This window comes from Geotrypetes seraphini, chromosome 1, assembly GCF_902459505.1.
Source record: "Geotrypetes seraphini chromosome 1, aGeoSer1.1, whole genome shotgun sequence".
Taxonomy (NCBI): Eukaryota; Metazoa; Chordata; class Amphibia; order Gymnophiona; family Dermophiidae; genus Geotrypetes; species Geotrypetes seraphini.
Window position 1 is genome coordinate 197,565,950 of NC_047084.1, and position 23,999 is coordinate 197,589,948.

Consider the following 23,999-nt stretch of genomic DNA (forward strand, 5'->3'; position numbering starts at 1 on the left):
TGGAGACTATCAGTATCTTCATTACAATATATACTGTATATATTTTGATGAAATTAATTGATTCAGATACATCACAAGGGAAGAGATCACAATTTTTTGGACTGATGAGGCTTGAATGCATTTGACAAGTTCATGATAGCCTTTTATTTTATAAAAGCAACATTGGCACCTATGTCCCATTATATAGAAACATGATGGCAGATAAAGGCCAAATGGCTATCCAGTCTACCTATCCACAGTAACCATTATCTCTTCCCCTCTCTAAAAGATCCCACAAGCCTATCCCACACTTCTTGAATTCAGACACAGTCTCAGTATCCACCACCTCTTCTGGGAGGCTGTTCCATGCATCTACCACCCTTTCAGTAAAAAAGTATTTCCTTAAATTACTCCTGAGCCTATCAAGATCCTATGCCCTCTCATTCCAGAACTTCCTATCAAATGTAAAAGACTCAACTCATATGCATTTATGCCACATAGGTATTTAAACATCTCTATCATATCTCCCCTCTCCTGCCTTTCCTCCAAAGTATACATATTGAGATATTTAAGTCTGTCCCCATATGCCTTATGATGAAGACCACACACCATTTTAGTAGCCTTCTTCTGAACTGACTCCATCCTTTTTATATCTTTTTGAAAGTGTGGTCTCCAGAATTGTACACAATATTCTAAATGAGGTCTTACCAGAGTCTTATACAGGGGCATCAATACCTCCCTTTTCCTACTGGCTATACCTCTTCCTATGCATCCTTCTAGCTTTTGCTGTCATATTTTCAACCTGTTTGGCCACCTTAAGATCATCACGTACAATCACACCTAAGTCCCGCTCTTCTGCCATGCACATAAGTTCTTCACCCCTAAACTGTACTGTTCCCTCTGGTTTTTGCAGCCCAAATGAATGATCTTGCATTTCTTAGCATTAAATTTTAGTTGCCAAATTTCAGACCATCCTTCAAGCTTCGTTAGGTCTCTCTTCATGTTATACCATCCAGGGTGTCTACTCTATTGAAGAATTTGGTATCACCTGTAAAGAAGCAAATCATACATGACAGCCTTTCAGCAATGTTACTTATAAAAATGTTAAAAAGAACAGGCCCAAGAACAGAACCTTGAGGTACACTACTGGTAAAATCCCTCTCCTCGGAGCAATCTCCACTGACCACTACTCTGTCGTCTGCCACTCAACCAGTTCCTAACCCGGCCTGTCACTTTGGGGCACATCCCAAGGGCACTCAGTTTATTTATTAGACATCTGTGTGGGACACTGTCAAAGGCTTTGTTAAAATCTAAATACACCATATCTAGCGCATTCCCTCTATTCAATTCTCTGGTCACCCAGTCATAGAAATTGATTAGATTTGTCTGACAAGACCTACCTCTAGTGAACCATGTTGCCTTTGGTCCTGTAATCCGACGGATTCCAAAACTTCACCATTCTCTGTTTTAAAAGTGTTCCCATTAATGTGCTTAACACAGAAGTCAGACTTACCAACCTGTAATTCCCTACTTCTTCCTTACATCCATTTTTGTATAGAGGGATCACATCCACTCTTCTCCAGTCCTCCAGCACCACTCTCGACTCTAGAGCCACCAGAACTTCCCTAAGTTTCTTCAGCACCCTCGCATGTACACCATCCATCCCCATCTCTTTGTCTACCTTTAATTTAGATAGCTTCTCATGAACACAACCCTCTGAAAATCGATCCCTATTCGCATTTGTTTTCTGCAGTCCCACTCCCGGCACTTCAGCTATGAACACAGAACATAAATATTTCAGCATTTTCTTTAATTCAGCCTTTTCTTTATCAGCTTCTACATATTTCTCCCCTTCACCTTTGAGTCTCACAATGCCACTTTTACTCTTTTTCCTATCACTGATATATCTAAATATTGTCTTTTCTTACCGTTTTACTGTGTCAGCTATTTTTCTTCCATTTGCATCTTTGCTTTCCTGTCTATTTGACCAGAGTCTCTTAACTATTCAAGATATTTTTGCTTGTTTTCCTCTTTCTGCGATTTTTTGTAGTTTATGAAAGCTAACCTCTTATTCCTTACCTTCTCAGCTACTGCTTTTGAGAACCAAAGCAGCCTTCTTTTCCTTTTCTTTTTCCTTACTTGCCTCACAAAAAGGTTTGCCGCCCTTACAATAACTCCTTTCAGTTTTACCCACTGCATTTCTACTCCTTCCAGATGTTTCCATCCAGACAATTCCTCAACATAATCCCCTATCTGAACAAAGTTAGTTGTTTTAATGAGTCCTCTCTATACCCATCTTAATATTAAACAGTACCATGTAAGCACTAAGTCCAGTATGACCCCATCCCGTGTGAGTTCCATTACCAACTGCTGGAACAGTTCTCCCTGTAGAGAATCCAGGATCGTCTTACTTCTAGAAGACCCTGCAATAGGGATACCCCAATCAACATCCAGCATGTTAAAATCACCTTTTAGTAACACTTCCCCCTTTTTTTTAGATTTGGGGGAGGGCTTAACATAAGGGAAGGGATGGGGAGTATTCTGGCCACAAGGAATGATAGGACACAGAGAAGGCATGCTGGACATAAAGGAAGGAATGTGTGACAGGTTGAAGTTCCTGTCACTGGCCAGCAGAGGGAGCCTGAGCAGCAGAAAGAAGGAGCTAATCAACATGACATCTTGCAAAGGCTGCTGGGAGCTGTCCACTCACTCTAAGGGAACAGTGGTGCTGAAAAGGCCAGGTCTAGAGCAGACCATTGGAACGGGTAGTGTAGAGGTGATACCATCAGAGGGTGACCACTTGGAGGGAAGTTTGGGGAGGGTTACTAGTGTGGGCAGACTTGATGGGCTATGGCCCTTTTCTGCCATCATTTTCTATGTTTCTATGTTTTCTAGAAAGCTAGGAAAGTCAAGAAGCTCCTTTGAGGGGAGAAACTCTGGCCTAACTCTCGGTAAGCCTGTAAGACCAGCCTGCCTGGTAGACCTTGGGGGTGACCAGGAGGGTACCCCAGGGTTAGCAGAAGGCCTGGTGGTGGTGTGAGAGACCAGGGGAGTGAGCAACTGGAGTGTTCTCAAGGAGAGCAGCTGAGGAGCTGAAAGAAAATGACTGGAATCCTAAGGGTATGCGTCTGGGATAAGATGACTGAGGGACTGGGAGAGTCCTTGGTGTGTGCATCCAGGAAAAGATGCCTGAGTGACTGGAAGGGCCTGGAAGGAGGAGCAACTGGAGGGCCTGGTAGAGCCTGGAGTCCAGGGAGGGGCTCAGGTTTGACAACCAATGAAGTATCCAGGACCCAAGAGTCCAGAGAGTATAGGAACTGCTGGTGGCCCCACAAGAAGACCTGGAAGAGTCCAAAGTCCAAGGCTGAGGGAGTCTTGCAAGCGACCAGCAGAGGCACCGGCGGGACTGGTGGAAACCAGCGGAGAGAGTGGTAATGGCACCAGAAGCTGCCAGAGGAGTCGAAGAGAAAGCAGCCTGACAGACCCAGAAGAACATTGGCTAAAGGTCTGGCAACCATCCAGCAGAGGGACCAACAGGGCCAGAGGTGACTGGCGGAGAGACCAGTAATGGCACCAGAAGCTGCCAGAAGACCCAGAGGGCCAATGAAGGGTCGGGAGAGGACCTGGAAACAGCTGGAAGAAGGCTGGAGTCCAGAGAGAACCCAGTGATGGACAGGAGGAGCCTGGAGGGACCTGGTCAGGGATTTTAATGGAGTGTGTTAATAAAGTGTTGATGTGTTGTTTAATAGTGTTTGTGTTTATTCCAGCAGAGCCTGGGGACAGAGAAGTGACGGGTAGTGACCACTTAGCCCAATTACATGATTACAGAATGGTAAAAAAAAAAGTCTGAATACAGGGAAACATTGCATAGAGAGGAGATATTGGATAAGGAAAGGGATGGATGGAGATTCCAGTCACAGGGAGGTACAGGCCACAGGAAATGCTGAATATGAAAGAAGGAATGGGAAAGATTCTAGACAGAGAAGGATAAGGGCAGAGTCATAAAGGTGAGATCCTAGATCTGGGGAAGGGTAAGAGAAAGAAGCAGATGTTGGTCAAAGGGGAAGATGAGGATAAAGGCACAGAAGGGAGATAGATGGTGGACATTGAGAGAGAAACTAAACTAAACCTTAAATTTATAGACCGGGTCAGCTTCATAAAAATGGAGTTTGACTCAGTTAACAATCATAAGGTAAACCTGCAATGATAAGATAAAAGAGTAAAAAAAAAAAAAGTAAAGATAAACCGAAAAATAAAAATAACTACAAATGCCAAATGAACAGGATAAAAATGAACAGTATAAACTGGAAAAGAGTTAAGAGAAGACAGAGTAACACAAAAATTAGAGCCTGTGACAATGCAATTAGAAAAATAAAATAACCAGACAACAAAGGTAGAAAGAAGAATTTTATTTTCTGTTTAATGAGTGAAATGGTATGGTGGCTGTGTTAGTCAACTCTTCAAGGTAATATGTAGAAATAAAACAAAAACATAAAAAATATATTTTTATTGGACTAACTTAATATAGCATATGATTAGCTTTCAAAAGTAAACCCTTCTTTCTGTTTGGAATATATAGAGCTGGTGATAGACATGGCTGGGGCTCAAGGCAGAAATTTAGGAGGGTGACCCCAAAGCTTGATAACAGGCTGTGCTTTCAGCTTCAGGCCCTCTCTGGCCTTGTTCGTTTAATGTTGTACTGCATACAAGAATCTGGTTTCTTGGGGTTTAGAATGATTTTTTTTATCTACGAAGGAGTGCTGAAATGTTCTCAGCCCAACCAAGAAGAGAATGGCGTGGACATAGTTCATTCAATGATCTGAAACAATGTCAAAACATAGAATTTCATTTCTGCAAATTGGCACTTAACGAAATAAGATAACACTGTTTTCAGCTATGGTGGCAAAAAAATGATCAGAATTTAGGAAGCTGGTTAATTGGGCTGAGAACTTTTCAGCACCTCCTCATACATATTTTTATTAGTTTATGGTCAATGAATTGTATTTGGTGAAGGTCTTTCTATGAGTAGCAGAGGCCATATGCTGATATCATGGAGTTGCTGTGTAAGGATCTGTAGTAATGTTTAGTTTTCCCAATAGCTATACTGATGTTCTAGGTCCTACTGCATATTTATTGTACTGCCTTTGGATATGGTCTTTGTTATGTGAATTTTGGAAGTTATAGCAGAATAGTAGATTTTCTTGAGGTCCTGAGTGAATTTGTATATGGTTTTGTAAGTGCTGAGTTTTTGAAACATAAAAACTTGAAAATGTAGGCGTACCATTCACGTAGTTGGTAGTGATCTCCAAGTCCTACCAGCTGAAGACATCCGCAACCCGCCAACCCCCCCATCAAAAAATTGTTTCAATTAATGGTACTGCTCCAAACTGCTGACACTGGCACCAGAGAGGTTCAGATCATGCGTGAGAATTGAGCATGTCTGGGGTGCTGTCAGTGGCTCAAAGCACTGCCACTGACTGGGAGGGAGAGAAGCGGAAATGGATGCCCACCCAACCTACTCACTGGCCCATCCAAAACTTGTCTTCTGGATACGCCATTGTTTCAGTGTGTTACTTGTTAAACCTCAATATCCCAACATAAGTTTAGACTACTCTATTTTCCATGTGTAAAATGCTTTATACGTTTAGGAAGGGAAGGGGATCGGATTTAATCTACTGCTTTTCTGTAGTTCCAAGCAAAGCAGTTTACATATTATATACAGGTACTTATTTTGTACCGGTGGCAATGAAGGGTTAAGTGACTTGCCTAGAGTCACAGGAGCTGCAGTTGGAATTGAACCCAGCTCCACAAACCAGCACTAGCCATAAGGTTATTCCTCCACTCAGCTATGTCTAAGAGGAGCAAAAATGACTTAGTAAATCAGACCCACTGCCTGTCTCTATATCCACTAGTTTTCTGCATCTCCTTTCTTATGGTCATTTGTTTTTGCTCACTACATGTATAAACAGTATAACAGAACTCTTCCTTAGAAAGAAAGACACAGATTGAAAAATAAAAATAGGCTCTCAAATCTCCCTGTCCCTTTACCACTAAGTATTAATTTATGAATTAATTTAATTTGATTAAATTAATTAATTTACTGGAATTTATTATCTGTCTGTCTGGAGATTCACCTAAGGCAGTACACAGTAGATACAGCCAAAAATTACAATGTTGTTTTAGCAACACAATGCAATGAAGTGATCAAATGTATGTATAAATTTAGGGCTCCTTTTACAAAGCCATGCTAGTGGGGTTAATGCGCAGGAATTTTCATCACGCGCTAACCCCTCGCTGGCCTAAAACTACTGCCTGCTCAAGAGGAGGCGATTGCGGCTAGCACGTCCGGAGGTTTAGTGCGTGCTATTAGAGCCCTTAATCAGTGAAGTAAACCTGCAGTTTCAGTTCAGGGGAGCACGGGAGGATATTCCCAAGCTGTGCCACATGTGCATGTCCAAACTACCAATTAAATTAAATTATTCCTGAAAGATTGTTTTTGCATCTTTAATAATTTGAAAATGCAATAAACAGGATAGCAAATAAGGTATTCTGAAACTATCACTGATGTATTGCAACTACCCCAGAAACATAGCATGAATCATGAGAATGAAAGAAGTGACCAATTTTCTAAACTGGAGGGTTGGAAGCTCACTTTATTTCTTATAAAAATTGTACAGAACATATCAAATTTATATAATAATAATAACTTTATTTTTCTATACTGCCATAGTCAAACTGACTTCTAGGCGGTTCACATAGAAAGAAGGCTGGACAATCAGCGAATTACAAAATCCAAGAAGAAGGAAGTTACATCATGAATTGGGGAAGCATGGGGAAAGAATACATGAGAGAAGAAAGATGTTACATAATACAGTGGGGTTATAAGGGGAAGGAAAAAAAAATATCTGAGAGAGGTGATCTGATTAAGCAAGGAATTTGCCAAATAGAACGGTTTTAATTGATTTTCGGAATGTGAGAATAACCCCCGTTCCACTAAGCTCAACCCAGAGAGGTTGATCCATTCCTGGTTTTGTCCTTTTGGAGAGGAGAAAAACTGAGATAGGGAAGCGAGGTAGAGAGACAAGTGAAATGGAAGACGCAGAAAAAATATGTCAAGACTGACAGAAAGATGGAGAAAGAAGGAGAGGTAGATAGTCTGGAAAAGTGAAGAGAGAATTTAGAAAGATAATCTTGAAGTAAACAAAAGAGCGACTGAGGATACAATAATGAAAAAAACAGGGTACAAAAATAGAAAACAGTTATTTGCAATTTAAATACTGGATTATGTGACTGATGAACTTTTAAAATTATACATTGCAAGCACATTTATTTTAAAATTGTTTCTAAAAATCTAGATGTAAATAACTGGCATATGGCATTACTCTTTTGAAAGCAGAAGCTTGCTACCTGAAGTATTTACATTTTTTATATTTACCCTTTCATCCCCTCCTCCTCACCATTGTTCTCCTTTTCTCCTCTCCTCCCAACTTCCCACTCTCTCATCCTTTAAGGATAAAAAGGGTGTGACAGGTTTTAAATGTGTGGCCAGGGCAGTCTGAGACTATTAACTTGTTCTTTGAGATCAGCAGGCAGGACAGAAACAGTCAGTGTATGTACCCCCACCCTTGAGGGACTGAATTGGCACAAGGTTAATCAAGAAGCTATATTCTGTAGCTCTTATAATAAAGGACCTTAGATGCCCTATTTGCAATTTATGTGTGTAAACAACATCCAAACAAAACAAAAACTCCCACCAGAAATATTTAGAAATACCAAGTACACAAGCTACCAGGGCAGTGCTGCTTTCATAGCACAATGAAAGAAAAAGCCTGTTATATAGGTTGGGGTAACCCTCTCCACCATCCATCCATCATAGGCAGAAAAAACTTTTGTTGCTAAAGCAGGCACCCTCTGCAAAATATACTTATGTTTAAATCCAAAACAAGAGGAACAATGCATTTCTAATCTGCTCACAAAAAGGTAGCATACAAAATTATCTGTCACAAGCCAGCCTACGAGTGTTTCATAGCCTAGACGCTACTTCCTCAGGGCCATCCTCGTGCAAATAGCACCATAACAGTTCAATGTGCAAATCCTCTGAAAGCCCATTTTATTTCTCAGTCATCTTGCGGTCCAACTGATTCTCTTCCCAACTTCTTGCTTTTAATATATCTAAAAATGTTTTTACTGTGTGTTTTTGCTTCCAGCGCAATCTTCTTTTCAAGATCTCTCTTCGACTTCCTTATTAGCTCCTTCTATTTGACTTGACATTCCTTGTGTTGTTTACAATTATTTTCAGTCATATCCTTCTTCCACTTTCTGAAGGATTCTCTTTTAGCTCTAATAGCTTCCTTCACCTCACTTATTAACCATGTTGGCTGCCGTTTGGTCTTCCTTCCTTCTTTTTTAATACATGGAATATATCTAGTCTGGGCTTCCAAGATGGAATTTTTAAATAACATCCATGCCTGATGTATATTTTTGACCTTTGCAGTTGCACCTTTAAGTTTCTTTTTTACCATTCTCCTAATGAGAGAAGGGGGAGATTTAAGTCCTTGTATTGATACAGGTGAAGATTCCAAGCCCTTTAGGTAAAGCTAAAGGTGAAGAATTACCTCTGACCCCTGAAATAGTGGACCATTTTACTAAAGGCCTAAAAATTGTTAAAACAGATTCTGATTGTAATGGTCAGCTGTTTGCACAATTGATGTTTACTGGAGAAATAACCTGCTGAGAGCAGCAAGTGAAGCGAAACTTATGCTAAGATAAGCAAGTCAAGCGAAACTTACTTTTCCACATGACAACAGGCGCCACATCTGCTATGATATCATAAAAGGATTAAGACACATCCTGATCAAGAATATAAAAATATATTATTTTGCAAGTATATCTTGTGATGGGCAGGCTTTTACTGGTTGATGGCTTGAAATTGCTGACATGATAATTAAAACGGCATATGCCGGGAAAAAGGTAGATTTCCTGGTAAACAGAACACATGTATAGTATGACACAAATATTGTAAACCAATTAGTGAACTAATGAGTGTAGTGATGTGAGAAAAATAACAAATAAAAACTAATCATATGAGACCAATGTGGTGCCGGTCACCTAGAATTGTATAAAGATAGCTTTTCTGATGATGTATTCAGGACAGACATCCAGGTATACTCAAGCGCTTGAGGCATACTATCTGTCAGCTCCATATGCTGTAAAGATTTGTTCTTGTAACCTGTTATTGATTGTTAATAAAATAAATATATATTAATTATAACAGCATATTGAGTTTCTGTGAAGCCAGGTATTGAAAACCGTAAACAGGCGGTTTTGCAGCGGCTTTTCACTCATGTTATAATAGTCTCCTTTTTTAAAGTTAAGTGCTGTTGTATTGTATTTCCTGTGTAAACTTATTCCAGGTATTATATCAAATCTGCTTAAGTTATGATCACTGTTATCAAGCAGCCCCATCAGCATTACCTCCCTTACCAATTCATGTGCTCCACTAAGAACTAAGGGCTCCTTTTACAAAGGTGCGCTAGCGTTTTTAGCACACGCACCGGATTAGTGTGCGCTATAGCGCGCGCTACCCAAAAAACTACCACCTGCTCAAGAGGAGGAGGTAGAAACTAGCACGCATGGAATTTTATTGCACGTTAAGGCCCTAACGCAACCTAGAATTGCTTCACCTCTTGTTGGTTCCTGAACCAGCTGCTCCATAAAGCAGCCCTTAATTTCATCAAGGAATTTTATCTCCCTAGCATGCCCTGATAGTACATTTACCCAGTCAATATCGGGGTAGTTGAAATTACCCATTATTACTGTGTTACCCAGTTTGTTAGCCTCCCTAATTACTGACCACATTTCAGCATCTGTCTATTCATCCTGGTCAGGAGGATGGTAGTACACTCCTATCACTATCCTTTTCCCCCTTACACATGGAATTTCTACCTATAGGGGTTCCAAAGTGTGTTTCTGCTCCAGTAGAATTTTCAGTCCGTTCGATTCAAGGCCTTCCTTAACATATAACGCTATGCCTCCACCGATTCAATCCACCCTATCTCTACGATATAACTTGTACCCCGATATGAGAGTCCCATTGGTTAACTTCCTTCCACCAGGTTTCAAAGATGCCTATTATATGATAACGATTACTGTGGATGGGCAGACTAGATGGGCCATTTGGCTTTTATCTGCCATCATGTTTCTATGTTTTTATCTATCTTATCATTTAGTGCAATATATTCTAACTTTCCCATCTTGTTTTTTAGGCTTGTGGTATTTGCATTCAGACATTTCAAATAATGTTTGTAACATCTCTTTACAATTTGCTCAGCAGTTGGCATGGATAATTTGCAATCTTTAAAATCAGCCTGCTCTGAATTTAAGGAAACCTGGTCCACTGCGGCTTGTATTGCAATCTCAATATCAGGATGTGCTGTCTTCCCTTTTATGATCATATCTTTTAAAAGATACCTTGTCCCAAACTATGAGCGACTGTTGGCCTTCCCCTAGTTTCTCGCTTAAAAGCTTTTTAAATGTTGATGCCAACAGCTTGGTTCCACCCTGGTTAAGGTAAAGCCCATCTTTACGGAATATGCTCCCCCTTCCCCAGTATGTTGCCCAATTCCTAACAAATCAAAATCCCTCCACCCTGCACATCACCTCATCCATGCATTAAAACTCTGGAGCTCTGCTTGTCTTTTGGGACCTGCATGTGAAACAGGGAGCTCTTCTGAAAATGCTACCCTGGAGGTTCTGGATTTTAACTTCCTACCTTAGAGCCTAAATTTGGTTTCCAGAACCTCCCTATTGCATTTCCCCATGTCATTGGTACCCACATGTACCAAGATAGCAGGTTCCTCCCCAGCACTGTCTAAAATCTTATCTAAGTGACATGTGAGGTCCACCACCTTCACACCAGGCAGGCAAGTAACCAGCCACCCAGCTATCTACATGCCTAATGATCAAATCTCCCACTATAACGGCTGTCCTAACCCTTCCTCTTGGGCAGAAACCCCCTGGAGACAATCCTCAGTACAAGAGGACATTGCATCCCCTGGTGTCCTGCCCTGCTTTTTTTTTTTTTTTTTTGTGTGTGTGTGTGTGTGGGGGGGTTCCAGTGAGAAGAAGTGTGTGCTATTTAATCACTCAGCACAAGTCAAACCTTTCGCTGAACTTGGATATTAAAGATAAGTTATCTAAATTAAAAATATTAAAAATATAAATTGAAGATATTTACTAATAAGATATTAGGAGCCAATGAGGAAGCATAGAGGCATTAAAACTCATAACCTTTTTGTGTTTGCACACGTTGGAGTGCCACTTCTGACTGCTCATTGATGTATAAAGCCTGAATGAATGGATGGTATTGGATCTATTCACAAGATTAGCTAGAAATTTATAGGTCTGGTTCAATTGGTTGGAGTCTGTGTTGTGGCTATAAACCAGATTTTTGATTACTTACAACCAGTTTAAGGGATTCATCACTGATATAAACAGTGGCATTTACAGCTACCAGCCCCTTATAAGAGAGATTAAGGGAATTCTCCTCCTTAATCACCCATTGCTTATTTCCCCCTCCAAAATGAAAATAAGGTTTGCATCTTTTATTGTTAATGTGGCAAGTATACACGGTGTCTGGAATACTTTGCAAATGTTTAGGCATACATATGTGACCCTCTAACTTGTATGCATAACTTACATGTGTAAGATGCAAAGTTCCTCTATTCAGAACCTTTTCTAAAATATCACTAGAACTATATACGTCCTGCTGGATGTATCAACTATGACTTCCATGTTTTATTTTAAAGCAGCCTGTTAGTGTAATAATCATATTATTTTATTATACAACCCAACATGTTAGCACCCCCTTAAATTTTCACTGTTTGGCATATATATATATATATATATATATTTTTTTTTTTTTTAAATAAAGTAGCTAAAATAATTCACAGATATAATTTTGCTATCTGAAATTTGTAGCTGGTGTACTGACTCTTTGCTTTCCAGTTATTGTAATGTATTTAGACCTCATCATTTTGTCTCTTGCTCTTGCAGAGTTAAATGGATAATGAAATGCAATGAGACTTGAAATGATGAATCTGTTACCTTAATGGATTCTCTTCATTTGACAAACTGCATAATGGCTTTGTTACAAATCATACATCAGGCTCATTCTCATAGGCAAGCCTTTGAACGCCAGGCTGGAGAATCTGCCTGTTAAGAGATTTGCACCAGGAGAAAAACAAGATTCTGTGCCAGCAAGGGACCATTTTTCATAGCTTCTATGTATGTATTGTAAAAGGGATCTGATATGAAGAGTGATGCTGTGCAAGGCAAGTATTACAAGTAACAGTCATTTATTCACTGCACCTCAATTGTAAACTGAACAATCTGCACAAGGAGAATTATTTCACAAAGAGGCTCCTATATGTGAAGGGAAAAAAGTGCCTATTTAGTAATATTTTAGAAAAGGATTTGCCATGGTACAGCATTTCTAACATACCTGCAGGAGTGCATGTATCTTTGCTGGCCCATGCAGCAGGAACAGACATTTTAGAAATATACTTTGTCACTGCAGGGGACCATGGACTGCGTGGCGGGAACCCTGCCTCGTGGCAAACAACAGATCAGCACACTTCCCAAAAGGGGGGGGGGAATTCCTACAGGTAATCTTTGTCAGGGAACTAATGTCAAACCCAGTCAAAAGGATTATTCTCCAGTGAAATTCTTATAGTTCATATAAGTCTGTGTTTTATTCCACCAAACAAATAGGCATTAGTGGCATTGCAGTAAGGAAAAGAACAGATGCAAGAGACCTCCAAGACAAAAATAAGCACAAAAATACAACTAATTGAAAATCAATTTTCTGTAGGCAAAAAGGCACACTCAACATGCCCTTGTTTCCAGACTCCAGTGGATAACAGTTTTTATCAATTCAGTTCACTGAACTTGTCTCATATTGTCCATTCAACTGGCTCTGTTTTAAAATAGCAGAAGCCTCTAGCTCTTAAGAGCTAGGCTGAGAAGATTACTGAGTCTGCTTTTCTGTGGCTGCATATAGCTTCCAAAATCCCTTCCCAAGAGGTATTAGCAGACTCCTCCCACAGAATAATCCTCAGCTCCTTATCGATCCAAAACAAAATATCAAAAGAAAAATATTCAATACTTTAGCCATGCATAACTTAGAACACTATCAAATTATGAATAATGCATAATCCTTCTACAAAACAGAGGAAAAAGACCTCAAACAACCCTTGGGATCCAATCAATAGAAGGACTTCAATTTAGGGTTAGGGTATCATCATAGGACAAAACCTCTGTTATAATTTTTTAATTAATTTAGTCTGTTTTCAATTTCTCTCAAATTTAAATAAAGAGCAGGCAACCATCAGCAATCTGGCACTATAATAGAACTGTATATAAACATGTGATCTTTTAAACCCAATAGGTTGTAAGACGAGTCTGCCATATTCACAGTTTCTAAGATATAGGCGCTTACAAAATGGGGGGATCACTGCTAGGGGTAAGTAACCTTGAAAGAGACCTGGGAGTGATGGTAGACACGACATTGAAGGCGTCGGCACAGTGCGCCACAGCCTCAAGGAAAGCAAACAAAATGCTAGGTATCATTAAGAAGTGCATCACGACCAGGACGAAGGAAGTCATCCTGTCACTGTATCGCGCTATGGTGCGCCCACATCTGGAGTACTGTGTCCAGTACTGGTCGCCGTACCTCAAGAAGGACATGGCAGTACTTGAGGGAGTCCAGAGAAGAGCAACTAAGCTGATAAAGGGTATGGAAAACCTCTCATATACTGACAGACTAAAAAAGCTGGGGCTGTTCTCCCTGGAGAAGCGGAGACTTAGAGGAGACATGATAGAAACCTTTAAGATCCTGAAGGGCATAGAAAAAGTAGACAGGGACAGATTTTTCAAATTATGGGGAACCACAAGTACAAGGGGGCACTCGGAGAAATTGAAAGGGGATAGGTTTAAAACAAACGCTAGGAAGTACTTTTTCACCCAGAGGTTGCAACTTCTTATGTTCTTATGTTCTTATTTGCAGCAATGATCAAGATTTTAAACATCAATCTAAAACCTTAAGAGACAAAATTTAGCATTAGAGGATACAACGTTAAAAATCTAAACAGAGCTTACAAAAGAGCAAAATACAACAATCGAGAGTTGCTGTTAAAACTTCGATCTGAAAAACATCATGATGATAATATTGTTATGTTTGTATCCCAGTATAATAATGCAAGTTCTCGAATGTCATGTGCAGTGAAGAAACATTGGAGAATTATGCAAACTCATGACATCTTCAAGTCTACCACTTTAAGAAGTGTATATTCCCGAGGCAAAACTCTCAAGGAGTTATTGAGTCCCTCCACTTTGAAACCTTTTTCACCTTCTAAATCAGTTCTAAAGGGACATTACAAATGCGGCTGTTGTTCAAATTGTGCCATCATGATACAGTCTGATAATTTTACAAATCCCAATGATAGCAGACAATATACAATTGATTTTTTTCAGCAACTGCAAAAGTACATATATTGTTTACCTCATCCTGTGCCCTTGTGGAAAAATCTATGTTGGCAAAACTATTAGAAGTTTAAGAATTAGATTAAATGAACACAGGTCCAATTTAAAATGGAAGAGGACTGAAGCACCCTTGGTGGCTCATTGCTTGACATCACAACATCAGTTCCACCATTTGAAATGTTGGGTCATTGATACCATCACTAAATTAGGCAGAGCAGGAGATCATGACAAGTTGCTTTTACGACGAGAACAACAATGGATATCTAAACTTAATTCATTAGAACCCCAGGGCCTTAACAATCAGATAGAGTGGCACACATTTTTTTTTAACATCTAATGTTTGTTCGTTTATTTAGAACGGAACATGCAGTTTTTTAAAGTTTCACTTTAGTGCTTATTGCACTTTTGTTTCAAATATTTACGGGTTCTTACTTTGTACACAGCATTTCTTTTTTGGTGAGTTATTTCATTGTCAACAGCTATTGTTCAAACACATAAAGATATCAAGTTTGTTTCAATTTTTCTGATGTCAGCAGAATGTTGAGTTTTGATTGGCCAATTCTTCTCGGCGTTCTGTTTAAGTTCAGATGCCATTGTTTGTGTAATGAGAGCTTGGCAACGGCAACCCATCAACAGGCAAGTTGTGCTTTTTGACTCTGTTCGTTGTCAAGATTTAATTTATTGAAATAAGAGTCAAGATTTATCAAGTAAGCTATAGATATAATGCTTTCTCTTTTTCTTTCTTTCACTTTTAAAGATTTCTGAGGAAACTTTCCATTGTTACTGGCATAAAATCAAGTTTTAGCACTTCCCCTGAAGAAGCCCGAAAATGGGTTTAAAAGATAAATGCTTATATACAGTTTAATTATAGTACCAGATTGCTGATGGTTCTCTGCTCTTTATTTAAATTTGAGAGAAATTGATATTTGATATAAAAATCATTGATGAATATAAAGTATTTAAAAACAAATATATTGAAAACAGATTAAATTAATTAAAAAATTATAACAGAGGTTTTTACCTATGATGATACCTTAAACCTAAATTGGAGTCCTTCTATTGATTGGATCCCAAGGGTTGTTTGAGGTATTTTTCCTCTGTTGTATAGAAAAATTATGCACTATTCATAATTTGATAGTATTCTATGTTATTTATGACAATCTAAGGATTTTTGGACTTTGAACACTTATTAAGGGTCTCCACTGATTTTGCTCAGTACTTTAGCTATACAATTCTTTTTTTCCAGCACAATATAGTGCCCATACCCCACTAAGTGTAGCAAACATTGAAGTAAATGTTCCTCACTTTGCACAGTTCAAACTCACTAGTTCCAGTGAGGGCACAAAGAAAAAACCTTCTACCAACAATCCACATCTTTCAGGCACAAAAAGAAGAAAGTGTTCATTTTAAAGCTGTCAAAAAGAGTTCCTTGTTCAGGCTCAAAACAGTAAATTACATTACATTACATTAGTGATTTCTATTCCGCCATTACCTTGAGGTTCAAGGCGGATTACATAAGAATTGTCATGATATTACGAGATACATCAGGTGGATTACATATGAATTGTCTTGATATTAGGAAAGACATAAGGAGTAGTTTGAACATTTTTGATGTGCTAAGGAGTAGATAGTATTGTAGGTGAAGCTTGGGACGGATCTGGTTGTGTTATATAGGTTTTATGTATTTTTTGAAGAGTAGGGTTTTTGTTTCTTTTCTGAAGGTTTACCACTCTCTAACTTACTTCCATGGCCTCACCCTCTGCAACAAGCTTTTCAGAAAACTCCATGGGCTCCTCCAGGTTTAAAGTTTCTATCTCTGAGCATTGAGGAGTTTCTTCAGCTTCCACCATTTCCTGGTTATTACCTTGTCAGATGTTTGTTTCTTTCTCTGGGAAGTGTGCGTCTTCTGCCTTCCCTGCCTTCTTCTGATCAGGAATGAAAGTTCCCAGCTTTTCAGTGTATGAAACCCACCCAAACCTGTCCTGTCCTGAGATTCAGCTCTCTTATGCTCCCCCTGTGGTCACACTGCACATTGCTGGGTTTCTTAAATACATTGCCTTGCTTCTGTTTTCTGACTACAGGTTTGCAGACAACAGCATTCTCACTGGGCATGGTTTCCATGCCACTATCACTCAGTACACCCTGACAGAGTTCATCCTCATAAATGTCTCTCTCAGAATAGGTAGCCAAATTAGTAAGGGAATGTAACCTGGGCTTTCAGTGTATTTTCCTAACCCCAGCACGATTCTTCTTGTGGTTTTTAAAGGTGCGGAACCTGTTTGGTCACAACATATAGAAACAAACTCAGAAGCTTCCGTGTGGAATTATCAGCATTTATACATGGAAGAAGTGATTTTGTTGCTTTCATGTGTAGCTGCCCCATTTTACAAACTTATCCATGTAACACAGTGGCGTAATAGATGATGGCAGAAAAAGACCTAAATGGTCCATCTAGTCTGCCCAACAGTCACATTCATTATCAATTCATGTTTAAACCAACAATGAATGTGATGTGAAATACTTGATCATGGTCTTTGGCATTTCTGGGACATCAGCTATAGAAATCTGCCCGACACTATCCTTATGTTCCATAGTAACATAGTAAATAATGGCAGATAAAAACCCGAATGGTCTATCCAGTCTGCCCAACCATGCATGCTCTATCCTATATAATTAAACTTTAGCGGCGCATGCACTTTTAAAAAAGCGTGATCCCTGCCGCTGTGGTGTGTTATCCGTGGCTGTGTTCCATTTTAGAACCCGGCCAGGGATCACTCTGGCCACTCCCCTCCTCCCGCCCTCACTCACCAACCCGAAGCAAGCTCGAACACACCTCCCGCCCCACCTCACCAACCCGAAGCAAGCTTGAACACACCTCCCGCCCTCACCTCACCAACCCGAAGCAAGCTTGAACACACCTCCCGCCCTCGCTCATCGCTGCTGCCGTTGCCGCTGATCCTCCTCTTCGGGGCAGCCTGCGATAGTGGCTGGCTTTGGTGGGCCTCGCAGGCCGCTTTCCGGCCTCAGTGGCACATTCCCTCTGACGCAAGGGATCGCGTCAGGGGGGAGTGTACTTCTGGGTTGGGGAGCAGCCTTCGAGGTTCGATGGGGCCGGCCACCACGATCGCAGCCTGCTTTGAAGAGGAGCAGGCCAGAAGACGCCGGGATGGAGGGAGGGTAAGCAGGGGGATCAATACAGGGGGCCAGAGGGAAAGGGGGCTGCTTTGGGGGGAAGGGTGTACTGAGGGGAGACAGAAGAGGCCATGGAGAGATAGGGAGAAGGAAAGGGGGCTGCTTTGGGGGGGAGGTGTGCTGGGGACAGACAGTTTTGCTCTGGGGGGAAGACAAGGGGCCATGAAGAGACAGGGAGAGGGAAAGGGGGCTACTTTGGGGGAGAAGTGTGCTGGGGGGAGACAGAAGGGGCCATGGAGAGATAGGGAGAGGGAAAGGGGGCTGCTTTGGGGGGAGGTGTGCTGGGGACAGACAGTTTTGCTCAGGGGGGAAGACAGAAGGGGCCGTGGAAAGACAGGGAGAGGGAGGGGGGCTGCTTTGGGGGAAGGGTGTGCTTGGGGGAGACAGAAGGGGCCATGGAGAGATAGGGAGAGGGAAAGGGGGCTGCTTTGGGTGGGAGGTGTGTTGGGAATAGACAGCTTTGCTCTGGGAGGAAGACAGGAGGGGCCATGGGAGACAGGGAGAGGGAAAGGGGGCTGCTTTGGGGGGAGGAGTGTGCTTAGGGCAAACAGCTTTGCTCTGGGGGGAAGACAGAAGAGGGCCATGGAAAGACTGTTAGGGAGAGGGAGAGGGAAAGGGGGCTGCTTTGGGGAGAGGTGTGTGCTGGGGGCAGACAGCTTTGCTCGGGGGGAGGGGGAAGACAGAAGGACACAGACAGCGGCCAAGGAGAGAGAGATAAAGACAGACAGACACATCTATTCTAGCACCAGTTAATGTAACGGACTTAAAGACTAGTAAATTAATCATTTAATTTAAATGGTCCTTTTTCTTAAATATTTTTGGGCCAGAAACCCAGAGTTCTGCTCGGTAGTGTGCTTAGGTTCTATCTACTGGAGTCTCAGTCAAAGCTCACTCCTGTCCATCTATACCATCCCAGTCACCGAAGCCCTCCCTAGCCCATCTTCAATTGAATGGTCATATACAGGACACTGTGCAAGTCTGCCCAGTACTGGCCTTAGTTCCTTCAATGTAATAAAATTATTTCATGTGGGTGTGTATGTGTGGCTTATTTGTATGTGCATGTGTGAGCTGAGATGTTGTTGAGTATCTTATGTTCACCCAAACAAAAATGTGATTTACTGTATATCCAAGCCTGTATATTATTATAGTGAATAATTCTATAGTAATGTGTATACTGTCCCAATGATTTTCTGACAGCTTATCTCTGAATTTCTCTCTTCTGGATAGGTGGACCAACCTGTCGATGCTTTGCTTTTTTTTTTGCTCAATGAAAACTGAAAATGAACAAGTAAAATGAAAAGCCCAGCCTAAATTAATAACCTTGGCATTCATACCATACTCATACAACCTCACTGGCATTAATTAATTAATTAACAACACTAATTCAGTTGCATTTGGTAGAAATTGGTCTCAGCTTGTTTATTTAACATATTCAAATCTTCAAACCCTTAAATACAACTATCTCATTCTTATCTGATGGCTAGTTGGTGTCAACCTATCCTCCATCCAACCCTGATAACTTACCCAAACCATAAGAGTGAGTTAATTAATCTTAATCTTAATTAAAACGAGCCCTGCATTGATGCAAAGATCTCACCCTGGCTCAGTGCAGTGTCATCCTCAAGCCTTTAATCAACACACCCAAACTTCATACTATTGAATTTCATTTTATACAAATTGTCGATCTTGCTCAAGGCCCATCTCACCATGCTGCACCCCCCCCCTCAACCCTCATATGACCACACCTACCACCAAAATGCCCACATCCCTGACACCCTATCCCAATCACCTTCAAAATGCCCACTTCATCCCGTGGAGGGTGTTAGAGGGGAACACAAATTTGCAACCCCCAGCCCTATCCCTCCACCTGGCCTCACCCCACCTCCCAACACTGAACAATTCCACAGCCCACCAGAATTCTCAATTCCTCCAACTCTCCGACTCTTTACCCTCCACCAATCTTCTCCTCCCCCTCTCATCCAAACTCCTTGCCAGCCCCAGCAGCAAGCCCCCTGCCTTAACCAAACTTAACCCTTACAAACCCTGAAATCTTCCTATTTCCGACTCCTTTCTCAAGCTCTATCATTGCCTATCCCCTAAGCTTCCCTTAAACCTCAATTTCCTTTCTCACAGGGCTCCATCAAATTCAAGAAGGCATGGGATAGGCACGTGGGATTTCTCAGAGAGAGAGAAAGAAATAATGGTTACTGTGGAAGGGCAGACTAGATGGGCCATTTGGCCTTTATCTGCCATCGAGTTTCTATGTTTCTATTAGCCTTCCCGATAAATCCAGAGGGGGCACACTTGAAATGTGGTGCAGAAGGTGTTTCCTATAAATAGATGAAAATTAAATTTCCATTCTCACTAAGGCCTGAGTTATAATATAGTTGTCTTCCATTTCATATCTATGAAAAAATGTTTTCATTTGATCGGTAAATAAATGAGCCCTATGTTTAAAATTTTCTCAGTATATGTCAACCAAATAGTTAGGGGGCTACGAAAAATGGAAAACCTCTACTGTCAAGGGTCAATTGTCAAGAGCTTAGTACTGTACATACACATGCACATTCTGCTCTGAAAACAAAAACAATTCACAAACTTGACCGCTGTTACAATTCCAGCATGGTTTGGATAATTTGTTTCCACACAGTTTGTTTACTAAATTACTGTGCTAAATTATTTAAAACCTAGCCGTACAGTAGTTGAGTAGCATACCTGTGTTCATTCTGATGCTGGATGGTGACGTTTAAATGTTTTCAGTTTCCCTGCGGAAAAGAAAAGAATTCATTAACTTATGTCAAAACAGTATGGGTCGATATTCAAAGCCATTTAATGAGCCAGAAATGGCTCCTGGCTGGTTAAATTGCCTGTTCAGGACTAACCACTAATTTTCAGCAGCACTTAACTGGTTAGTGCTGCTGAAAATAACCAGTTAGCACTGAACTGAAAACTAATTATTTGGGGGGGGGGGGGGGAGCATTCCAGGTAAGTAATTGGCTCAGCCAGTGTAGTGCCATATAAAAGCCAGTCCTATCTTTATAATAATAATAATAATAGCTTTATTTATATCCTGTTATACTTTTCAGTTCAAGACAGTTTACAACAAGAGAGGCTGCAGGAAGGAATGCAGCAAAGTTACAGCAAGAGCATGAAGTAGGAGTAAACAAAAAAAGCATGTAATGTAATTATATATAACAGGAGGTAGAAGCATGCAAATATACGTAGAGGAAATCGTTTGAAGTAGTTTAAATGAATTTATCAAATAAATGGGTTTTCAGTGATCTTCTGAATGATTGGTATGACGATGAGTTAAGGAGTAAGTCAAAGTATTGCTACACCTTCCTGCTTGGAAGGAAAGTGTCTGGTTGAGGAATCTTTTGAACTGACATCCTATGGGATTCGGAAAGGCGAACAATAGTGTTCTGGGCGAGAGGCAGAGTTTGTTTTGGAGAACAAAGTGTTTCAGAAGGTAGGTGGGTGCAGTACCGAATAGTGTTTTGAAGCACAGGCAACCAAATTTGAAAATTATTCTAGCCTCTACTGGTAGCCATGCAGTTTTTTGAAATATGGAGTGATGTGGTTGGATTTTTTTTCAGGTCAAGAGATTAAGTTCTTACCTTAATAATATCTTTTCCAGTAGATAGGGATGATATGCTGAACCAAGGGTCTTCCATCCACTCCTGCGAGTCAGTTGCAGCATCTCCTCCTTCTTCCTGCTCTCTGCTGCCCCCAGTCAGTTAGTTTTAAAGCCAGGACAGCCCTACACAAGAGAACAGGAGAAAGACAACGAGAAGAGCTCCCCCCCCACACACACAGGACCTTCATCTGCTTAAACAAAATAACTCAATGCTCACAGACATGCTAACGAGAGGAGGGGAATAAAATTAACCCTTAGCCATAAGGAACTGTGGAACTCAGGGGAAAACCCCTATGGAACTATATACATACAATATACAATTTCTTCAGAGCAATGACAGCTGGCAGAAAGTTCAGAGATGCAGCCTTCAGGCAGCCAATAGTCCAGGCAGGCTTATTGACAACGATAGGCAGGGGGTTCAGCATACCATTCCTATCTACTGAAAAAGATATTATCAAGTTAAGAGCCTAATCTCTTTTTCCAATTCAATAGGAATGGTATGCTGAACCAAGGCACGTACCTAAGCAGTCCCCAAATCCCCAGGCGGAAGAGATAAGCCTGCCTGTAAAACAGGGATTCCAAATCCACCCTATAAAACTTAGTGAAAGTATGAAGAGATGACCAAGTTGTCACTTGACAAATCTCATCTGGCGGAATTGTTCTAGATTCAGGCCAAGAAGAGGTAACTCCTCTAGTCGAATGAGCTCAAAGAGCGAAAAGCGGCTGCTTTCCATAGACAATGTAGAGGATGAAATAACTGACCTAATCCATCTTGAAATGATAGCTTTGGAAGACAGTCATAGTAACATAGTAGATGACATCAGATAAAGATCCGAATAGTCCATCCATTCTGCCCAACCTGATTCAATTTAAAAAAAACATTTTTTAATGTTTTTTTTTCTTCTTAGCTATTTCTGGGCAAGAATCCAAAGCTCTACCCAGTACTGTGCTTGGGCTCCAACTGCTGAAGTCTCCGTCAAAATTCCCTCCAGCCCATCCACACCCTCCCAGCCACTAAAGCCCTCCCAGGACAATCCTCAACCAAAAGGCCATATGTAGACACATACCGTGCAAGTCTGCCCAGTACTGCCCTTAGTTCTTCAATATTTACTATTATTTTCTGATTCTAGATCCTCTGTGTTCATCCCATGCTTCTTTGAACTCTGTCACCGTTTTCCTCTCCACCACCTCTCTTGGGAGCACATTCCAGGCATCCACCACCCTCTCCGTAAAGTAGAATTTCCTAACATAGCTCAAACCTCAAATTATGTCCTCTGGTTTTACAATTTTCCTTTCTCTGGAAAAGATTTTGTTCTACGTTAATACCTTTCAAGTATTTGAACATCAGAATCATATCTCCCCTGTCCCTCCTTTCTTCTAGGGTATACATATTCAGGGCTTCCAGTCTCTCCTCATATGTCTTCTGGCGCAAACCTCCTGTCATTTTCGTTGCCCTCCTCTGGACCACTTCAAGTTCTTACATCCTTCACCAGATACGGTTTCCAAAACTGAACACAATACTCCAAGTGGGGCCTCACCAATGACCTGTACAGGGGCATCAACACCTTCTTCCTTCTACTGGCTACTCCTCTCTTTATACAGCCCAGCATCCTTCTGGCAGCAGCCACTGCCTTGTCACACTGTTTTTTTGCCTTTAGATCTTCGGACACTATCACCCCCCATCTTCAGACACCCTCTCCCCATCCATGCATATCAGCCTATCACCTCCCAGCATATACAGTTCCTTCCGATTATTAATCCCCAAATGCATTACTCTGCATTTCTTTGCATTGAATTTTAGTTGCCAGGCATTAGACCAGTCCTCTAACTTTTACAGATCATTTTTCATATTTTCCACTCCCTCTTCGGTGTCTACTGTTACAAATCTTGGTATCATCTGCAAAAAGGCACACTTTTCTTTCTAACCCTTCAGCAATGTCACTCACAAACATATTGAACAAGATCGTCCCCAGCACCGAACTCTGAGGGACTCCACTACTCACCTTTCCTTCCTCCAAGCAACTTCCATTAACCACCACCCTCTGGTGTCTGTCCGACAGCCAGTTTGGGTCCTAACTTCAGCCCTTCAAGTTTGTTCATAGGCTCTTGAACAAACTTGAAGGGCTGAAGTTAGGACCCAAAGTGGTGAACTGGGTTAGAAACTGGCTGTCAGTGAAGGTCTGTGGCACTGCGGCAAGCCCGAAAGATAGAGCCGTGAACTGAAAATGCTGTTCCAGTAGATGAAATCGCAGGAAGCACCTGTGATCTATAAAGATGGGTTTGTGTAGATACGTCTCCATCAGGTCCAAAGCTGTCAGAAACTACCCTGGCTGTACAGAGGCAATAAATGGCTTCATAGAGGGTCTGGACAGGTACCTGGAGGACAAAGGGATTGAGGGGTACAGATACGAGTAGAGGTAGGTAATAGGGATAGGATTAGAGGCAGTTACAAAATTAGTCAGGGACACTGTTCAGGCAATTAGGCCTGATGGGCCGCCGCGGGAGCGGACCGCTGGGCAGGATGGACCTCTGGTCTGACTCAGCAGAGGCAACTTCTTATGTTCTTAATGACCAGTGCATCTCCATACAAAAATGAGGCAATTTGAGGGCTGCATTGAAATACTTGAGGTCTAGGATCAGTCTCCAAACC

General features: G+C 41.2%; 1 protein-coding gene across 7 annotated transcripts in view; it reads right to left on the bottom strand.

The window, feature by feature from the left end:
* The window catches only part of SORBS2 (sorbin and SH3 domain containing 2), a 515,532-nt gene that overhangs the window by 262,867 nt on the left and 228,666 nt on the right, over positions 1-23,999 (bottom strand). For all 7 annotated transcript variants that reach the window (XM_033943759.1, XM_033943750.1, XM_033943740.1 and 4 more), the window contains one exon: positions 20,428-20,477. In XM_033943759.1, the coding sequence (XP_033799650.1) occupies positions 20,428-20,437 (10 nt within the window). In that variant the 5' untranslated portion in view covers positions 20,438-20,477. The remainder of the gene's footprint in view (positions 1-20,427; positions 20,478-23,999) is intronic.